Raw genomic sequence first — 21,527 nt, 5'->3', positions numbered from 1 at the left:
TGAAATGGTTATTGAACATGGTATTCATGAATTTGTGATCATAACTGACTCAAATTATGTGCGTAACAGTTTTGTTGAATACCTGCAAACTTGGAAAATAAATGGCATGCAGAAAAGCAATAACAAACCAGTCAAGCATGGCAAGTTGTTCTGCGAGATTGATAATCTGGTGGTATCCAACGATTTAACCATACACTGGAAAAAGACCAAGGGTCATTCCAGAGTTCTAGGTCAGGATAAGGAAGGCAATGACCTTGCGGATTCATTAGCCAAACAAGGAGCCATAACTGGAGAACTCCTTAATATTGACCACTTAATGGGTGCAATTCAGGTAGAAGCCATTACCAGAAACCAGGCAAAATAACAGAGTGAGCCTAACCTGGTACAATGGAGTCAGGATTCTCCTAGTGAGGACCTGATCACTAGTCAAAAAGAAGACCCCATTGTAGGCATCTTCTATAAACACATAGAAGATCCTGAAGGCAATCCCATCTCAAAAGATGATTGTATTGGCAAAGAAGATCTTAGAATCTTAATAAAATCTAGATCACAATTCAAGTTACAGGATGGTTTATTAATTAGAACCTCCAAAACTGGCATCCAGCAGTGGGTAGTACCCACCAATTTCAGAGGTCTAATGCTTCAACATGCCCATGATGCTCCCACATCTGGTCATCGTGGTGTCAAACTCACGCATGAAATACTATGTGATTACGCTTTTTGGCCACACATGTTGAAAGATGTTCAAACCTACTGTCAAGGGTGTTTAATCTGCCCACAATTCCAACCCACTGCACCAACGCATAGAGTGCCATTGCAGAAAAGTGGGATGGTAATGCCATGGTCAGATATTCAGATTGATTTTATTGGTCCAGTAACAAGGTCATCAAGAGGTAACAAATACATGTTAACAGTGACATGCCTGTTCACTAAATGGATAGAGTGCATTAGTGCACCTAACAATAGTGCTGAAACATGTGCAGCATTGCTCATCAACCATGTGTTTTCCAGATTTGGTTTGCCCCAAAGAATCGAATCAGATCGGGGAACCCACTTCACTAGCGAAGTGATGACCAAAATGTGGAAAATACTAGGGGTTAAAAGAAAGCTCCATATTGCTTATAGAGCTGCCTCCAGTGGTGGTGTAGAGCGTTACAACCAGTCCATTGTTAAAATCCTCAAAAAGTTTGTGAGTGAAACGGGTAAAGACTGGGATGTAAAACTACCTCTAGTCTTAATGGCATTAAGAGTAACTCCAAGTAGTGCTACCAAGATGTTACCTTTTGAACTGATGACTGGTAGAAGAATGGTTCTACCTCAGCATCTGCTGTACCGTACATCAGACCAAAACTTGATAAACGCTGCCAATACACATAAATATGTGGAGAACCTAAGAAAGCACCTGCAATATGCCTTTGCATTTGCTAAAAGGAATTTAGAAAGAGCCGCAACTGCCACTAAAACCTATTATGATCTCAAAACATCCAAAAAGGAATATGAAATAAATGATAAAGTTTATCTTTATAACTTTGGAAGAGATCAGGTTAGGGAGAAGAAATTTCTACCCTCATGGAAAGGTCCTTTTGTCATTACTGACAAAATATCTCCAGTGGCCTATAAAATACGGATCCCCAAAAATGAAAGTTTCATAGATAAATGGGTCCATATCAATCAATTGCGAGCATGTCATCCAAGATCCCAACTACAAGTAATAGAGGGAAAATGAAATGTCATATCCCCAAAAGACCTACTGTAGTTTAAAGATGCCTAGCTGATAAACATGAAGGCTCAAAATTGACAGACTATCTACTTAGAAGACTGTCTATGATGTGTACGGTCAACATCTTCCACCAAATACCACTAACTTTGATCCAATTCAAATACATGTGTCCTACATATTTTTGAATTTGAAAGGGGGATTTATGTCAAGGTATTTGAAAAATTAAATAATATATAGAAGTATATTTGTCTTTATTTAATAAGTCTGTGGATGTACACATTGTTTGTAGAACAAAGGATTGTTTCTAAGAGATCTCCCACACTCAATATGCTAAATTATGCAATTGTATAAACACAAGGAACTGAAAATTAACACAGTTTCAGAAACCATCTGTGTGATTGCCTGGGAACCAATGTTAAAAGACAGCATTCTGATATCTAATTCAGGATACATGCCCATATATGGGCTTCCTCCAATGGAGATGCCGATGCGTCTGAAGAGATGTGAAAGATGAAAGCATTCTTCAAAAGGGACTGATAATTAGCACAGATTTGTTGAGTGGCTCATGCTGTGTAGCTACTAGCACTGGAATATACAAGATATTAAACATAGCGTCTGGGTTAAGATAACACAGAGAAAACACATGACTTACATGTTTCCAACAACTGTATTTAGATTTCAAATAAAATATACTAGGAAAATAAATACAAGATACTGCATAGAAGTGGATGTGTATGTATATATATCTATATGTGTGTATATGTGTATTGTATATATACATGCATATTTTGAAAGCAGGAATATCTTAGCCTCTGTGTGTTTAAGAACATGAATAGGTGTTTATGGACCTGAAGAGAAGTGATTATTAACATTTATTTTTTATTTCAGATCTACATAGACAGGATTCATGTATTCAGGAAGAAATACACAGAAATGTAACATACTATATCTGAATGAATGCAATATATCAGGAGTTTTAAATACTACCAATCTGGAAAAATTAGCAGTGTTAAATTGCTTTAATATAATACAATGTTAATAATAAAACATGATGTTTCATATCAAAATGATCAGAGAGGTGACGTGATCCTGTCCCATATAAAATGAATATTGTGAGAGATTAATACAAGGAATTATGGCAGTTATTACATATTTTAAAGAAATTTTTCACTGTCTAAAAATGTTGGTAATGAATTTGTATGTATTGTCATGTTGCATTATTTGTGCTGTCTGTCTGTAATGCTGCCACCCAGTGTTATGATGCGAGAATTGCAGCCATGAGATGATTGGTTGTTGCAGGGATGCATCTCCTTGGCAACACATTCCCAGATAAACCAATCGGCCGGGACAAGCACGAGGGCCAATCCGAGACAAGGTTTCCATGGGCGTTTCCAATACTCACCAATGACTGATAATAATCAAAAAAGAGGAGGGGGGAAATCAGATTATTTAACCCCCAGCATAGAGACTGATAAGGAAGGTTGCTGGCTAATTCTGAAGGAATAACTACTGTGGTTATTATTAAAGCACACACCTACTATTGGACTCCATATGCATTATCCCCAATTTTGAATTTCTGAGGTGAAATTGGATCTGTTGAGAAACATTGAAAACTGGATTGCTGTTTATTTGGTAATGTATACAAGGTTTTTGGTAAGATAAGTTATATGCATATCCACTACAGTAAAACTACAATTGGAAGATTGGAAAGAACAAATTGGGCTTTCAAATTGTATTGCATAACCTTGAATAGCTCTTAGCCTGCCTATTTGTATGCAAGCATTTAAAGTAAACATTTACTATAGCTTTATGTAGCAGAGGAAATATTTCAAGTTAGCATTTTATAGCCTATGTATTGTTAAACTAATCCCAATCTTAAATTGTTTATCTATGCAAATATATAATAATAATTCAGAAGTGTATATTGTATATTGTTTAAATCTGTATCTGATTGGCTAAGTAACTCATCTGTGCAAGTTCTGATATTGTAAATTAATATTGTATTAGGATAAATTACAGTTAAATAGCAGAATATATATATATATGTAAATAAGGCTGTATATATATGTAAATAAGGCTGAATTGTGAAGGTATATTTTTCTGGGTTTTATAAGAAGGATAGCATATCTTAAATCGTTTTCAAGCGCATATAATATTATTTCATATTCCTTTTATTACAAATATATTTAAAAAATGTTCATGGATATTAACTAAATAAAAGAATTCAGATATTTATATTAATTGTATGGTTTCTAGTAGATGCATATTGATTAAGGGTTTCTATTTTTAAGGATAATTATTATTTGTATTGTGTATAACCCTGCCATAAGCTGATATATTATTTGGAGAGCACTACTAAGATTTTCATAAATATACTGACAGTTCCCTCTTTTTTGGGAACCACGAACAGTTTGGAGAAGAACCCCAGACCCCGTTCCTGCATTGGGACAGGAACTATCACACCTAGGTTGGAGAGGTCCCGAATACAGTGTAAGAACGCCTCTCTTTTTAACAGGTCTACAGATAATCTTGAAAGCAGAAACCTGCCCCTGGGAGGAAAAGTCTTGAACTCTAGTTTGTATCCCTGGGACACGATGTCCACCGCCCAGGGATCCTGAACATCTCAAACCCAAGCCTGAACGAAAGAAAGTCTGCCCCCCACAAGATCTGGTCCCGGATCGGGGGCAGGCCCTTCATGCTGTTTTTGATTCAATAGCAGGCTTTTTGGATTGTTTTCCCTTGTTCCATGACTGGTTGGGCTCTCCAGGAAGGCTTGGACTGCTCCTGCTTGGAAGAGGGAGAGGAAGGCTTTCCCTTGAAATTTCAAAAGGAACTAAAATTACTCTGGCGTCCCTTTTGTTTATTCCTCTTATCCTGAGAAATGGCCCTAATGTCAGAAATTATTTCCGTCAAACCCGGCCCAAACAAGGTCTTTCCCTTGTAAGGAAATCGCCAGTACGGCAAAACCAGAAATCTAAGCTCCCAGTTTAATAACCTGTAGGGAAGCATCTGTGATAAAGGAGTTGGGCAACTTCAGGGCCTTTATCCTATAATGGATTTCTTCGAGGGGAGTATCTGTCCAAATAGAATAGGACAATGCATCAAACCAGTATGCTGCCGCACTAGTGACAGTAGCAATACAAACCGCAGTTTGCCATTGTAAACCCTGGTTTACATACATTTTCTTGAGTAAACCCTCTAACTTCTTATCCATAGGGTCCTTAAACGAACAACTATCCTCTATGGGAATAGTTGTTCTCTTGGCTAGCGTGGAAATTGCCCCTTCAAACTTGGGTACCGTCTGCCAAGACTCCTTGATAGAGTCTGCTATAGGAAACATCTTTTTAAATCTAGGGGATGGAGAAAAAGGGATATCCAGTCTCTCCCATTCCTTAGCAATAATCTCTGTAGCCCTATCTGGTACGGCAAATACCTCCACCATGGAAGGCACGTCAAAATACTTGTTTAGTTTATTAGACTTCTTAGGATTGACTACGACAGTAGCGTCGGAGTCGTCCAGGGTAGCTAAAACCTCCTTAAGTAACAAACGTAGGTGTTCGAGCTTAAACCTGAATAAAACAACTTCAGTATCAGCTAAAGGTATTACACTGTCTGAGTCTGAGATTTCACCTGCAGTCCAAATGGTACAGCACAATGGTTGATAGGTGGTGCAAGCTGTAGGGGTACCACAGAGATTTCACCCTCAGATGCTACCGAAGTATCTTCCTCTTTAGGTTTCTGGGAAGGAACATTCGGAATAGCCACTACTGTGTCAGCAACCTTACTCACTGATTTTTTACATTTCCTCTTGCGCTTTCCCTGTAGAATGGGAAAAGCAGATACCGCTGATGACATTAGGGAAGCGATGTCTTGCAAGGTAACTCCAGGTGGAGTAATATAGGAAGCGCAGGGCACTGGCTGTATGGACGCTAAATTTTGGGACGCTTGAGGAGAAAACTGCGCCATATCTTGAACATTGTCAGAAGACTCCTGAACAGTATCTGCCTTAGACAATGTTGGCTCAGAAAAAAAGTCTATTCCTGTAATGTAAAGTTCTTTCAATACACGAGGAACAGAAAGGGATTGGTGGTTCTACATTAGCATCAAAACAAAAAGAACATGTAACATCTTGCAGGGTTTCTTGGTCCATCTTTATTCACCATTAAACAGACAAAACTGATATTTTTATTCAGAAAATGTCCCCCCCCAAAAAAAAATCGTTACTCTTTCTTTAAATTTTAAATCTAAAAATAACTGCTTTATTTTTCTGTTATGTAAAATACAAAATGGCCCCCAAAATAACACTCCAGACAACTCTACACCTCAGCTTAGCCTTGCTGAGGTGCTTACCTGCCTGCCTACTAATGAAGTATACTACTTTGTGGCTGATCCAGACTCAAATCTTTTTAATAATTACGGTCCGTAACCGCAACACTGCTGAATCTGTGACGCAGCTGATTTCCAATCTGGAACACAGGAAGAGACACAGGGCCAGAAAAAAAGGCGTGCAATAGGAACTGCCGCCGTATCTAACTCCGCCCATCGTGGGCGTAACCACATGAAACTCCTGATCGGCTAAATTTATTATCACAGCAGGAGTAAAGTAAAAAATACATCACCATGACGGAGCAAGATTCTCCTTGTCCCCAGTACCTGCTCTGCTGACCTTAATAAACATTCGTAAAAAGTGATAGAAAGGTGAGAATTAGAAATAGAAAACAGAAATCAAATAGCTCTCTGCTGGATACACATAAGCCAATTCTCTTCCAATAACAGTCATTTATTTGCAAAGCCAAATATTGCCAAACGGGTTGGCACATATAGTTGTCAAGGTATAAGTAAAGATATATATATATATATATATATATATATTTATATTTATATTAATCATATATTTGGCTAGTCAGTAGCAAATGATTCATTCAGAAAAATTGACTTCACTCATGTTCAGCTCTCCCCCCCACTTAGTATGCAAAGTTATTCTAAACACACAAGTAAGGACAAAAAAACATTTGGTTTCTTTAACTTTAATAGCCTTTCCAAGAGACCATATGTGGCCACTACCTGGAAATATGTGATAAAATCACAACGTTGCCTTGTAGTCTGATCTAGGTGAGATATTTTGTGAGAAAGTAACCATTTACATTTCACATGCAAATTGACCCCATACCTGTGTAAGTGGGGCAATGAAAACTTGGCCAGCAAAAACATATGCTATAGTGTAACTTTGAAATTTACTAAAAATACAGCAAATTAACGGCTAGATTTAGAGTTTTGTCAGTAACGACCCGCGTAGCTAGCGCATGCTTTTTTCCCCCGCACCTTTTAAATACCGCTGGTATTTAGAGTTCACAGAATGGCTGCGTTTTCAGTGCGTTAGGCTCCAAAAAGGGAGCGTAGAGCATAATTTATCGCCACTGCAACTCTCGATACCAGCGGTGATTACAGACGCGGCCAGCTTCAAAAACGTGCTCGTGCACGATTCCCCCATAGGAAACAATGCGGCTGTTTGAGCTGAAAAAAAAACTAACACCTGCAAAAAAGCAGCGTTCAGCTCCTAACGCAGCCCCATTGTTTCCTATGGGGAAACACTTCCTATGTCTGCACCTAACACTCTAACATGTACCCCGAGTCTAAACACCCCTAACCTTACACTTATTAACCCCTATTCTGCCGCCCCCGCTATCGCTGACCCCTGCATATTATTATTAACCCCTAATCTGCCGCTCCGTACACCGCCGCAACCTACATTATCCCTATGTACCCCTAATCTGCTGCCCCTAATACCGCCGACCCCTATATTATATTTATTAACCCCTAATCTGCCGCCGCCACCTACCTACAATAATTAACCCCTAATCTGCCGACCGGACCGCACCTCTAATAAATGTGCTAACCCCTAAAGCTAAGTCTAACCCTAACACTAACACCCCCCTAAGTTAAATATAATTTAAATCTAACTAAATAAATTATTCCTATTTAAAGCTAAATACTTACCTGTAAAATAAATCCTAATATAGCTACAATATAAATTATAATTATATTGTAGCTATTTTAGGATTAATATTTATTTTACAGGCAACTTTGTATTTATTTTAACCAGGTACAATAGCTATTAAATAGTTAATAACTATTTAATAGCTACCTAGTTAAAATAATTACAAAATTACCTGTAAAATAAATCTTAACCTAAGTTACAATTAAACCTAACACTACACTATCAATAAATAAATTAAATAAACTACCTACAATTATCTACAATTAAACCTAACACTACACTATCAATAAATTAATTAAATACAATACCTACAAATAAATACAATGAAATAAACTAACTAAAGTACAAAAAATAAAAAAGAACTAAGTTACAAAACATAAAAAAATATTTACAAACATTAGAAAAATATTACAACAATTTTAAACTAATTACAACTACTCTAAGCCCCCTAATAAAATAACAAAGACCCCCAAAATAAAAAAATGCCCTACCCTATTCTAAAATTAAAATAGAAAAGCTCTTTTACCTTACCAGCCCTGAAAAGGGCCCTTTGCGGGGCATGCCCCAAAGAATTCAGCTCTTTTGCCTGTAAAAAAAAAAACATACAATACCCCCCCAACATTACAACCCACCACCCACATACCCCTAATCTAACCCAAACCCCCCTTAAATAAACCTAACACTAAGCCCCTGAAGATGTCTCTACCTTATCTTCACCACACCGGGTATCAGCGATCCGTCCAGGCTCCGATGTCTTGATCCAAGCCCAAGCGGGGGGCTGAAGAGGTCCATGATCCGAGTGAAGTCTTCTATCAAGCGGCATCTTCAATCTTCTTTCTTCCAGATCCATGTAGTTCATCCCGCCGACGCAAAACATCCATCTTCACCGACGACTTCCCGACGAATGACGGTTCCTTTAAGGGACGTCATCCAAGATGGCGTCCCTCGAATTCCGATTGGCTGATAGGATTCTATCAGCCAATCGGAATTAAGGTAGGAAAATTCTGATTGGCTGATGGAATCAGCCAATCAGATTCAAGTTCAATCCGATTGGCTGATCCGATCAGCCAATAAGATTGAGCTTGCATTCTATTGGCTGATCGGAACAGCCAATAGAATGCGAGCTCAATCTGATTGGCTGATCGGATCAGCCAATCGGATTGAACTTGAATCTGATTGGCTGATTCCATCAGCCAATCATAATTTTCCTACCTTAATTCCGATTGGCTGATAGGATTCTATCAGCCAATCGGAATTGAAGGGACGCCATCTTGGATGACGTCACTTAAAGGAACTGTCATTCGTCGGGAAGTCGTCGGTGAAGATGGATGTTCCGCGTCGGCGGGATGAACTACATGGATCCGGAAGAAAGAAGATTGAAGATGCTGCTTGATAGAAGACTTCAGTCGGATCATGGACCTCTTCAGCTCCCGCTTGGATGAAGACTTCAGCCGGATCATGGAAATCTTCAGCCCCCCGCTTGGGCTTGGATCAAGACATCGGAGGCTCTTCTGGATCGATCGGTGAACCCGGCGTGGTGAAGACAAGGTAGGGAGAGCTTCAGGGGCTTAGTGTTAGGTTTATTTAAGGGGGGGGTTTGGGTTAGATTAGGGGTATGTGGGTGGTGGGTTGTAATGTTGGGGGGGTATTGTATGGTTTTTTTTTACATGCAAAAGAGCTGAATTCTTTGGGGCATGCCCCGCAAAGGGCCCTTTTCAGGGCTGGTAAGGTAAAAGAGCTTTTCTATTTTAATTTTAGAATAGGATAGGGCATTTTTTTATTTTGGCGGTCTTTGTTATTTTATAAGGGGGCTTAGAGTAGGTTTAATTAGTTTAAAATTGTTGTAATATTTTTCTAATGTTTGTAAATATTTTTTTATTTTTTGTAACTTAGTTCTTTTTTATTTTTTGTACTTTAGTTAGTTTATTTAATTGTATTTATTTGTAGGTATTTTATTTAATTAATTTATTGATAGTGTAGTGTTAGGTTTAATTGTAGATAATTGTAGGTAGTTTATTTAATTTATTTATTGATAGTGTAGTGTTAGGTTTAATTGTAACTTAGGTTAGGATTTATTTTACAGGTAATTTTGTAATTATTTTAACTAGGTAACTATTAAATAGTTATTAACTATTTAATAGCTATTGTACCTGGTTAAAATAATTACAAAGTTGCCTGTAAAATAAATATTAATCCTAAAATAGCTACAATATAATTATAATTTATATTGTAGCTATATTAGGGTTTATTTTACAGGTAAGTATTTAGCTTTAAATAGGAATAATTTATTTAATAAGAGTTAATTTATTTTGTTAGATAAAAATTATATTTAACTTAGGGGGGTGTTAGGGTTAGACTTAGCTTTAAGGGTTAATACATTTAATATAGTAGCGGTGTGGTCCGGTCGGCAGATTAGGGGTTAATAATTGTAGGTAGGTGGAGGCGACGTTGGGGGCGGCAGATTAGGGGTTAATAAATATAATATAGGGGTCGGCTGTGTTAGGGGCAGCAGATTAGGGGAACATAGGTATAATGTAGGTTGCGGCGGTGTATGGAGCGGCAGATTAGGGGTTAAAAAAAATATGCAGGTGATAGCGGGGGCGGCAGATTAGGGGTTAATAAATATTATGTAGGTGTCGGCGGTGGTAATAGGGGCAGCAGATTAGGGGTACATAGGGATAACGTAGCTGGCGGCGGTGTGCGGTTGGCAGATTAGGGGTTACATTTTTTTAATAGAGTGGCGGCGATGTGGGGGGGCCTCGGTTTAGGGGTACATAGGTAGTTTATGGGTGTTAGTGTACTTTAGAGCACAGTAGTTAAGAGCTTTATAAACCGGCGTTAGCCCAGAAAGCTCTTAACTACTGACTTTTTTCTGCGGCTGGAGTTTTGTCGTTAGATTTCTAACGCTCACTGCAGACACGACTCTAAATACCGGCGTTAGAAAGATCCCATTGAAAAGATAGGATACGCAATTGACGTAAGGGGATCTGCGGTATGGAAAAGTCGCAGCTGCAAAGTGAGCATTAGACCCTTTCCTGACTGACTCTAAATACTAGCGGTAGCCCAAAACCAGCGTTAGGAGCCTCTAACGCTGGTTTTGACGGATAACGCCAAACTCTAAATCTAGCCGTTACATATTTAAATGTATGCCTCAGAATGTATTGAATATAGACATTTGGGAGATTGTCTAATTTTCTAATATTACATGAGTAGTTGCTAAGCTTGATAGGTGACTATTTTAGTCAATCAAAAATGTTTAACTGTGCCAGAATAATAACCTCTGTATTTATTTATTTATTTTCAAAGATGATAAATACAAGATACTGCATAGAAATGAATGTATATATATATATATATATATATATATATATAAATATATGTTGAAAGTATAAAATGTCTTAGCCTCTGTATTTTAAAAAACAAATATTTGTGAACCTAAAAAGAAATGATCAATAACACTTATTTTATTTCAGACGGACCATAGACAAAATTCATGCATGCAGAATTTGTTGGAGATGTAGAACATGCTGTATTTGTGTGAAAACATATATAACAAATATATAAATGCCATTAATTTCAGAATAATTAGCAGTATTAATTTGCTTTAATATAGTATAATGCTAAAAGCACATGATGTTTCATATCAAAATAATCAGAAAATTGATATGATACTACCCCATCTACAATTAATATTGTAATTTATTGATGCAATGTTATAGTATTGTTTAATATAATCATTATATGGAAATACTGTAAAATGTTGGATAGTAAATATATTGCTGTGTTGTTGTCTGCTGCCACGCGAGGGCCAAAATCCAGTATGACAGTTAAGGGACTTAACTGTTTAAAAGATGCATTTCCATAGCGACAATATGTACTGAGCCAATGGGGAGCGTTTCCCGGGCTGTCCAATGAGAAGGGAAAAGCACAGTGGGCGTGAACGAAAGAGGTCCTCAATGATTAGATAAAAGGATTAGCAATGCAAACAAGGCAACAGTTTTTTTTGTGACTTGCTGGATACTGGTGATTTGATTTTGGCTGCCATACCTGGGAACACATTTCACTTCAGCAAGGAGCTGGAAGCTTACCCTTGATCTATGCAATAACTTTCCTTCAAATGAGATGACCTAAAGACCCCTACAAATTGGTTCAAATTGGTGAAGTATAATTGTTCTAAATTTTAAAATTTGAAACAAAGGTTATTGGTAAGAACATAGTCAATTTGTATTTAATAGATTTAAAGAGAGCAGACTGTATTTTTGCTTATATTCATAGTCCTATAAATAAAGTATAGGTTTGTCTCTTGCATGCTAAATAATTAATCTGTGCAAAATATAATATAAATATATATATACATATATATATATATATATATATACACACATATATATATACACACATCTTAGAATTGGTTTTAACTATAAGTAAATAAGAATCTGTTCCAGTTTAAATAAATAGACATTTTAAAGTAACGGTTTACAGTAAGAATATATGTATTTTTAGTATCCTAATTAGAATTGTATTAGAATCAATTGCAGCTAAATAGCTGAGTATATATATACATATTGCCCTATTGTTTACTAATCACTGTTAGAGTTGTATTGTTTGGATGTTAGTAGTTAAAGATCTTAAGTCTCATTCTGTTAACTGGGTGAAATTTCTACTGTGAATAAGATAAACTTGTATGAACGCTGCATAGCATATTTTAAATAGTTTTTAAACGCATATAATATTGACTCATATTCTGGTATTACAAATATATTTCAATGTGTTCATAGATATTTACTAATAAAAATAATTCAGGTATTTATATTAATTTTATGGTTTCTAGTAGATGCATATTGATTGAGGGTTTATTTTAAAGGATAATTATTAAATATATTGTATTATAACCCTGCCATAGACTGACATTATTTGGAGAGCACTACTAAGATTCTTATAAATATACTGACATAGTGCTCTCTTACCCTTCACCTAGGACTTTGCAAGTCTGCAGGAGTAAAATCAGTGCTGCAATTAATGGGACCCCGTTTTCATACGGTGAGAGCTTGCTTGCTCCCTGGTCTCCTTTGCCTTTCTCAGCGTCTCAGGCGATATGCGGTCCACAGATTGGCGCTTCCAATGACGTCACTCGTGCAGGGAAGGAAGGAAGAATGCGATCACAAAGCAGCAGTGTGTGAAGCGGACTGCTGAATGGCGGTGTAGATGACTGGAACATGTAAGCTTGAAGAAGATACGGTCCACACCATCCAATGTAAAAACAACCAGTTTTATTGTAAATCCTTTACACATACTTCCTGTACAGCTGCAGCTCGGACATTTGCCACGGAACCTTTCATACACTGACATTGTCAGTTTTGGAGAAAAGTCTCGGCGGCGTGAGTGCAGCAGGAGAACACCTATCAGCTTGCAGCTCACCTGGTCCGGCCATTGGCCCTAAAAACGTGGGTGCCACTTTCTAGACGCCTATCTGGATTCCACAGGTCCTCTGGGTGAGACCTCCAGCGTACTGACTGCTGGAATTTGAAAGTCAGCCTGCTTTATCGCACCTTATTCATTTAAGGTGCCACTTTCCTTGTGAGTAGTTTTTTGCACATCACTTTTTTATTTGTTGTTTGAACGATTCACACTATGTTGGCGCCCCTTGTTTATCTTCCATTCCGTAAATCCTTAAAACATAGTAGGAAGCTCAAGAGCAAACAGAGTGAGTGCAGCACTTTGGCTTACACATTTCAGCTAACAAGCCGTAGTGTGGACCGTATCTGCTTAATAAACATTCCCCTATCATAGGTGAATGTAACTTGTCCCCCAAAGTATGTAAAAGTGCTATCTATTTTCTCTGTATGCGTGTCCCAGAAAAATTAAAGTTAGCACTTACCTTAAGACTTCTGCCAGGCAGCACGGCAGCTCACTAGGTTTCAGAGGCCAGTTCCCTCACATGGACCTGTGGATAGAAACAAAGACTGAGTAATCTTACTCAGGCTTGCATGGGTAGGGCATCATACATATATGGGAGGCACAGTGAGGATTGTACCCCACAAGTTCCCATTGCTTGAAAGCCACCACTGCTCTACTGAAGAGACTGATATGGACTACGGCTACACCATAGGACAAAGCAGAGCAAGCTTGCACTGCTTAAAAAATAATAAAATCTTGCTTGAAGAATCTTCTTTCTAACACCTAACTTTACCACTTCCTTGCTCTAACATAGGCAAAGAGAATAGCAACCAAACAGAGTGTGTATCCAGCACCAATATCCCAAAAGCTGTGAGGTGTAAACTGCCAAACACCAAATAGATAATGTCAAATGTAGAAAATCACAGCAGCACCACTTGTAATATTCAAATTCTTCTCTTTTATTCCATAACACAAGGATAAAAAGGCATAGAAACAGGACGACGTGAATAAGGGTGCATAACCCAAAACGTCGTTCTGTTTCTATGCCTTTTTATCCTTGTGTTATGGAATAAAAGAGAAGAATTTGAATATTACAAGTGGTTCTGCTGTGATTTTCTACGTAGGCAAAGAGAATGACTGGGGTTGGAGGGAAGGGAAGTGATATTTAACAGCTTTGCTGTGGCGCTCTTTGCCGCCTCCTGCTGGGCAGGAGTGATATTACCAATAGTAATTAGATGATTTGTGGACTCACCGTGTCATTAGGAAGAAATATCTGTATTTGCAGGATGAGATCATGGAGCTGTATCCAGAAAACCCCCCCACTAACTAAATGCTTTTTTTTTTAGTTTTCCATACTTAGGTTAAGCTGTACAGATAAATTTCCATAGAGCATTCTCCAAAAGATTGAATGCAAGAAAAACTTTTAAATAAAGAAATGCCTGGTGCCTAGGTGAAGAAAAAAAGAAGAAACAAACAAAGACTTTGTCAAGTTTGTTAAACCACCATACTGCAGTAAAGTTGCTGAACAATATTTTTGGACCCATTCTTTGCATTGTAAGCTGGTACCAAACCCCAGAACTGGACTCTGGGCAACTTATAACTGTTTCCTATGATGTGTGTCTTCAGAACATAAAGACTATCCTTCTCTTGACTGTGCCTTGATTGTTGGAGTTATGTACCTGTTATGGTACTACAGAGCATCCCCAGTGAAATTAGGGGAGTATTGTTTTAACTTAGTTACTTATATTGCTTGTTTTGTAGTCTCTTTTAATTGTGTTATTTTTATGAATCATATTGATTCTAAGAAGACATATAGCTTTGTCTGCTGAAAAGTATGCTTTATTTTTTATTAGTACACACTGTAGTTTATGTACATAAACAAAGTAATCTTCCAGAAAGGGGTGTAACTTTAAACCTTGATGTGTCTTACAATGGAGAAAGGTATGAGAATAAAGAAGTTTTTTGTAGGAATTGCCCATTGCAATCATTCCTTAGTGTATAAATCAAACTACTTAAAACATAAGATTACGGACATGCCTCAGCTAGATATTTGTAACAATTATAAAGAGAAATACGAGTTTTGGGAGTGGTATAGTTGTGTTTGATAGTGAAGGGAATTATCTTACCATAAAGATATGTTTACCTTTAAAGAGATTTTGTAGTTTTAACAATGTTGTGACTATATTCTTTCCTCATACAGGAGCACAAGAGAATTTAGGTTGCATAAAATAATTAGTAAATTAATAGTTTCTATATCAGAGGAGAGAGCTGATTCTATTAAGATCATAGTTGAAGAATTTTAAACATTACAGAATAAAGTAACACTATGTTATTTTTAGTAGTTCAAAGAGAAAGTGTGAAGAAATCAATATTAAAGAAAATGTTTTTATTGACTGTTTTATTTTTCATTGTTTTTGCAAGCCTTAGCACAAGTTAACTAGCATAGTTATATAGATTCATGTTGAAGTCTAGTAGTTTTTACTTGCTTAGTGCTCATGTTTATGGTATCATTTAAATTATATAGAGTATCTGTGAGTTATTCTCTGTAGAAATGCAATAAATGTATTTAGTTTGTAATATATACCCACAATATTTTTATCTTTCCCTAGATTTAGATCACATATGATAAATTAAGGTATTAAAGGACATTGTGATGATTAGAAAAGAGAAACGTTATGTTGTGTATAATTGTGATTGCATCAGAGTGCATGCTCATCTTGTGCTGTTTTGTTTCCTTCTTAGACTCCTTCTGACTCAAGTATCTGTTGCTATGGGATCCACCTATTTCCCTTGCCTACCCCATTAACAAACCATCATACTTCCATTATGTACCTGCAGATGGACACTTGCTTATGTGCAAGGTACCCCTACTGCAAATGGACTATGGTATTGAAGCAGAGTGTCTGAGGGAGGTGGAGCTCTAACAGGACAAAGACTGTTCTTAAAGTGATAAGCAGCCACCCAGAGATGCTTATGCTGTTCCCATGTTATGCTTCACTGTGTGAAGTGTACAGAGCAAGAAACTGTCGGTAATATTGGGGGGTGCTAGTTATGCAGGTTGAGAAATAAAGATGCAGTGTTGTTTGGAGGTAGATGGGGGTTTGGATGGGTCTTGGAGAAGATAGATCAGTAGTTTGGGCAATCTGGGAGGTAGATGGAAAGTATTTGAGAGACCGTACTATTATGCCGTGACAAATTGTGCCCTATTGACTATTATAGGAATAAGTGTATGGATTTCTATATAGTATTCTCACACAGATTCATATTATACCATAGTATTAGGCTTACATTTGTATTAAGAGATTTACTAATTTTCTGTGCCTTTTATATAGTTGTTATCTGTTTTAATTATAATATAATTTTATGGCATGTTATTCTGTTAGAATAAAATGGTGGAATGTAAGAATATATAACCATAGTGCTGCCATTTTGTATCTAAGAAGCCATGATGAACTAATAATGAACTGTTGTACTGATATTGAACTGTCGTTTTTTTTGTTATATGACATTTGTTCTTTGGGGAGTAACATCCTTATCTTGTTAATAATGTAAGCATGCAGCTAAGCGCATTTTTACATTCCTATGTTATCTTGTTGTTCAAGGATGAATGTCTCCAGTCTTATACCAAGGATTTTCTGTCTGTTAAGTTGTATTACCTAATTTGTAATAGGGGGTGTGCATGAAGACCCTCTGTGTCGTTACATGTATGTAATGTAATATATTACCCAGCCCTGCTAAGAATAAATTAGAGCAGACTTAGACTTCATTGTGTGCGCATGTCTGATTCTTGCTCTCCAAGGCCTTGAATGTGAAATTCTCTATTCCAGCGATAAGTGTAACATACTGATTATTATTATGAAGATTATGAAGTGGTTCCCCCTGGCGATCTCAGACCTAACAGACCCAAAACTTTTGAACGCCAGTGTACCATAAACATATGCCAGGTTAAGGAAATACTAATTAAGCACCTGCATAAAAATGAAGAATATATGAATATAAAGGCAATAAAGCACAATATAAGAAGATAAATTAGACACCCAAACACGTCTAATTGTAAACATTGTATGCACTAACCTTCATATAGCATTCAAATGTATCTGTCCTCCACAACAAACCAACTTTTCCAGCAAGAGGAGCATGCTGTTTGCTATTCTTTATACCTATAACGCTGAGTCGAAGAGAACCATTCTTAATGTATTCTGAAACACATAAAGTATTATTAATGAAAATAAAAATATAGCATTAGTATTAACGAGTGTGGAGTAATTTATATTTATAATCTTTGATTTAGTGCAATGGTTTTTAGTTATTCTGTTTTTGAAGGTGTACATTCTCTGGTCATTCTTTTTTACCATGGAATTGTAATATCGGATTTGCATTATTTTTAGCACCCTGCTCTATCAACAGCGTTCCACTTGTAATCTGGGCCTGAATCAATAATAAGACCCTAAATGAATCACACTTATTTCAATCACAAATGCTTCTTCTAAATACATAAAATGATTGTATGATTCTCAGTTTTGTATTAACAACTGATAATGAATGCAGTGTGAAGAGCAGTAAGTGACCATAAAGAATAAGCCTTCACCAACATAATCCTAAAATCAATTATGCCTCAGAATTTTTTTTTACAGATTACATGACCAAACAAAAAAAGCACTATAATTTGATTAATTAATGAATAACATACATTAAAATAAATAAAATGTATTATAAATAAAAATTATAACTTATAAATAAAAATAACAAAATGTTTAGAAATGGCCTAATGTTATACATCATTACCAAAATACTTATTTAAAACTCTAAAACACTGTTAAACATTATAAAACAGATTGTATAGTACTCTCTGTATTAAATTGTTTGATATCAAATATTATTCTAAAATACTGTTTAATATCACATTAAAATAAGATTCATTTATGTTACGTTCTCTAGCTAAATAACAAGCATTACTGCCTCAAAAGTCTGAACAGTATAGACCGCTGAGTTGTTATATTTAATTATGTCCTTTGATTTACTTAATGGACTTTCGCCAAATTACCAGAGCTGCATTAGAGCTCTGGCCATCTGGTATTAACACTTAATTAATATCAAATTCAACATCATTTTCCCAATAGATAGTTATTTAAACAACATCTTGTTCTGTTTCACATACTGCTTAACTCATGGTGACCCAAGGTTTAAATCAAGCCACAGGAAAATTGCATTTTACAAATAAAAATATGTCACACTATTTCTACATTATTGTGAAAAAAAGGCAAAATAGAATGTTGTCAGTAGAAAAACATTTCCTTACAAAGCCTGACCATTTGATAGCTGTTTTGCAATATCTGATCCTTGGCATACTTGCAAATTCTGGAAAGTCTTATGTCTATGCACAAATCTCAACCAATTTAATGATGTTTTTTTCCTCATCATTCAATGTGATGTTGCCAGTGACATTAAACCTAATTAACTTTATCATGTATATAAAAGAGTAATATTTAAACATGCTAAAAATATAAATAAAATTAATTTGTCCATAAGAAAGAAATGTATTGGCTGAATAGGACAACCCCCACAGCTATGTCCTTTTGGTCTGTGAGCATGTGCCTATGACAGAGATATCTATATTTATTGTTATCTATCTATCTCTAGATATATATATATATACAGTTGTGCTCATAAGTTTACATACCCTGGCAGAATTTATGATTTCTTGGCCATTTTTCAGAGAATATGAATGATAACACAACAACTTTTCTTTCACTCGTGGTTAGTGTTTGGCTTAAGCCATTTATTATCAATCAACTGTGTTTACTCTTTTTAAAATCATAACGACAACAGAAACTACCCAAATGACCCTGATCAAAAGTTTACATACCCTAGTGATTTTCGCCTGATAACATGCACACAAGTTGACACAAAGAGGTTTGAATGGCTAATAAAGGTAACCATCCTCACCTGTGATCTGTTTTCTTGTAATTAGTGTGTGTGTATAAAAGGTCAATGAGTTTCTGGACTCCTGACAGACCCTTGCATCTTTCATCCAGTGCTGCACTGACGTTTCTGGAATGTGAGTCATGGGGAAAGAAAAAGAATTGTCAAAGGATCTGCGGAAAAAAGGTAGTTGAACTGTATAAAACAGGAAAGGGATATAAAAAGATACAAGGAATTGAGAATGCAAATCAGCAGTGTTCAAACTCTAATCAAGAAGTGGAAAATGAGGCATTCTGTTGGATAACATACTGCATTCATCTTGCCATCAATTCTGACCAAATTTCCTGTGCCTTTGTAGCTCACACATCCCCAAAACATCAGCGATCCACTTCCGTGTTTCACAGTAGGAATGGTGTACCTTTCATCATAGGCCTTGTTGACTCCTCTCCAAATGTAGCGTTTATGGTTGTGGCCAAAAAGCTCAGTTTTGGTCTCATCACTCCAAATTACTTTGTGCCAGAAGGTTTGAGGCTTGTCTCTGTGCTGTTTGGCGCATTGTAAGCTGGATACTTTGTGGCATTTTCGTAGTAATGGCTTACTTCTGGCGACTCGACCATGCAGCCCATCTTTCTTCAAGTGCCTCCTTATTGTGCATCTTGAAACAGCCACACCACATATCCTGTATTTCACCTGAAGTTATTTGTGGGTTTGCTTTGCATCCCGAACAATTTTCCTGGCAGTTGTGGCTGAAATTTTAGTTGGTCTACCTGACCGCGGTTTGGTTTCAACAGAACCCCTTATCTTCCACTTCTTTATTAGAGTTTGAACATTGCTGATTTGCATTATCAATTCCTTGGATATCTTTTTATATCCCTTTCCTGTTTCATACAGTTCAACTACCTTTTCCCGCAGATCCTTTGACAATTCTTTTGCTTTCCTCATGAATCAGAATCCAGAATCATCAGTGCAGCACTGGATGAAAGATGCAAGGGTCTGTCAGGAGTCCAGAAACTCATTGACCTTTTATACACACACGCTAATTACAAGAAAACAGATCACAGGTGAGGATGGTTACCTTTATTAGCCATTCAAACCCCTTTGTGTCAACTTGTGTGCATGTTATCAGGCCAAAATCACCAGGGTATGTAAACTTTTGATCAGGGTAATTTGGGTAGTTTCTGTTGTCATTATGATTTAAAAAGCATAAACACAGTTGATTGATAATAAATGGCTTCAGCCAAAAACTAACCATGAGTGAAAGAAAAGTTTTTGTGTTGTCATTCATATTCTCTGAAAAATGGCCAAGAATTCCTAAATTCTGCCAGGGTATGTAAACTTATGAGCACAACTGTATATAAATATATAGATAGATAGATAGGCAGACAGACAGATGAAGAAAGCATACTATAACAAAACAGAAACAAAGCACCAGGGTGCTGAAACATCTTAATATGCATAATAAATATACAGCACTCACTGGTTTTAACAAGCAAAGACGCAAAGTTAATCCATGACGTTTCCGGGTTCTCAGACACACATACATGTTTACATACAGTATATACATGCACACACTACCAGTCCAAAGTTTTAAATCACATCCATTTTTCTGTATTTTAGTTCAAATTATGAAGTTTAATGTTGCAAACTTTGAAATTAAAGCATACAACAAACAAACAATTGGAGATAAAAAAAGAAATAATGAAATCGTTATATGTAACAAAAAAACCTTGTTTGATAAATTTAAGATTTCTGATTTTGTTTAAAGACCTTTTTCCAGTCTTCAGTAGTTCATTGATGATGCTTCATGGCCCAGGGAAACCTTTTTTTTCTTGCTTTGACATCATAGCAATGGCTTTCTTCCTGCCAAAGCTGCAGCTCAAGGTCTTCTCTTCAAGTTAAAAGTGAGACTTGCTTACTTCGACTAGTGTTAAGCAGTACTTGTAGCTGTTATCCTGTGAGCTATCACAAAAGTTCTTGACTCTCAGAAATGTATCTTCTGATCTGTTGTGGCTTTGGGTATTCTAGACCACTTCCTGTCAAAGTTTCTTCTAGTTTCCAAGTGCCATTTGATGGTGTTCTAACTGACACCTTGTCTTTCTTTGCAACTTCTCTAAAGGTTATAACGATAAACATACATCATCAGTTTTGGTAACTTGATACTTTAACCTCTGGATGTGTACCACCTTTCTCTGTAACATTTCATAAAACAAAATGTATCACTGACTCCACATTTTTGGAAATAAACCTGACTCATAGTTAAGGCCACTACTTATGAACCTCACAAATTGAAGGATATGTTACTATTAACAGAAGGTAGAACTATAGGAAGAAGAAACTGAAGTATAAATATATATATATATATATATATTAATTTAACACATGTAAACTCATTAAAGGGCTATAATAGTGGTAAAATGCAATGTTCAAATTCATTAGAGCATGCCATTTTATTTGTTAAACCCCTGCAAGTACATAGTTAAACTACATATA

The 21,527-nt window shown here is 36.4% G+C and overlaps 1 protein-coding gene across 1 annotated transcript in view; it reads right to left on the bottom strand.

The window, feature by feature from the left end:
- FBXO15 (F-box protein 15) overlaps window positions 1-21,527 on the bottom strand; it is a 644,716-nt gene that overhangs the window by 140,200 nt on the left and 482,989 nt on the right. The window contains exon 6 of the mRNA XM_053714867.1: window positions 17,190-17,314. Within this exon, the coding sequence (XP_053570842.1) occupies window positions 17,190-17,314 (125 nt within the window). The remainder of the gene's footprint in view (window positions 1-17,189; window positions 17,315-21,527) is intronic.

Source organism: Bombina bombina, chromosome 5 (genome assembly GCF_027579735.1).
Source record: "Bombina bombina isolate aBomBom1 chromosome 5, aBomBom1.pri, whole genome shotgun sequence".
NCBI lineage: Eukaryota > Metazoa > Chordata > Amphibia > Anura > Bombinatoridae > Bombina > Bombina bombina.
The sequence above is the reverse complement of the archived record's forward strand: the minus strand, read 5'-3'. Positions and strand labels throughout refer to the sequence as shown.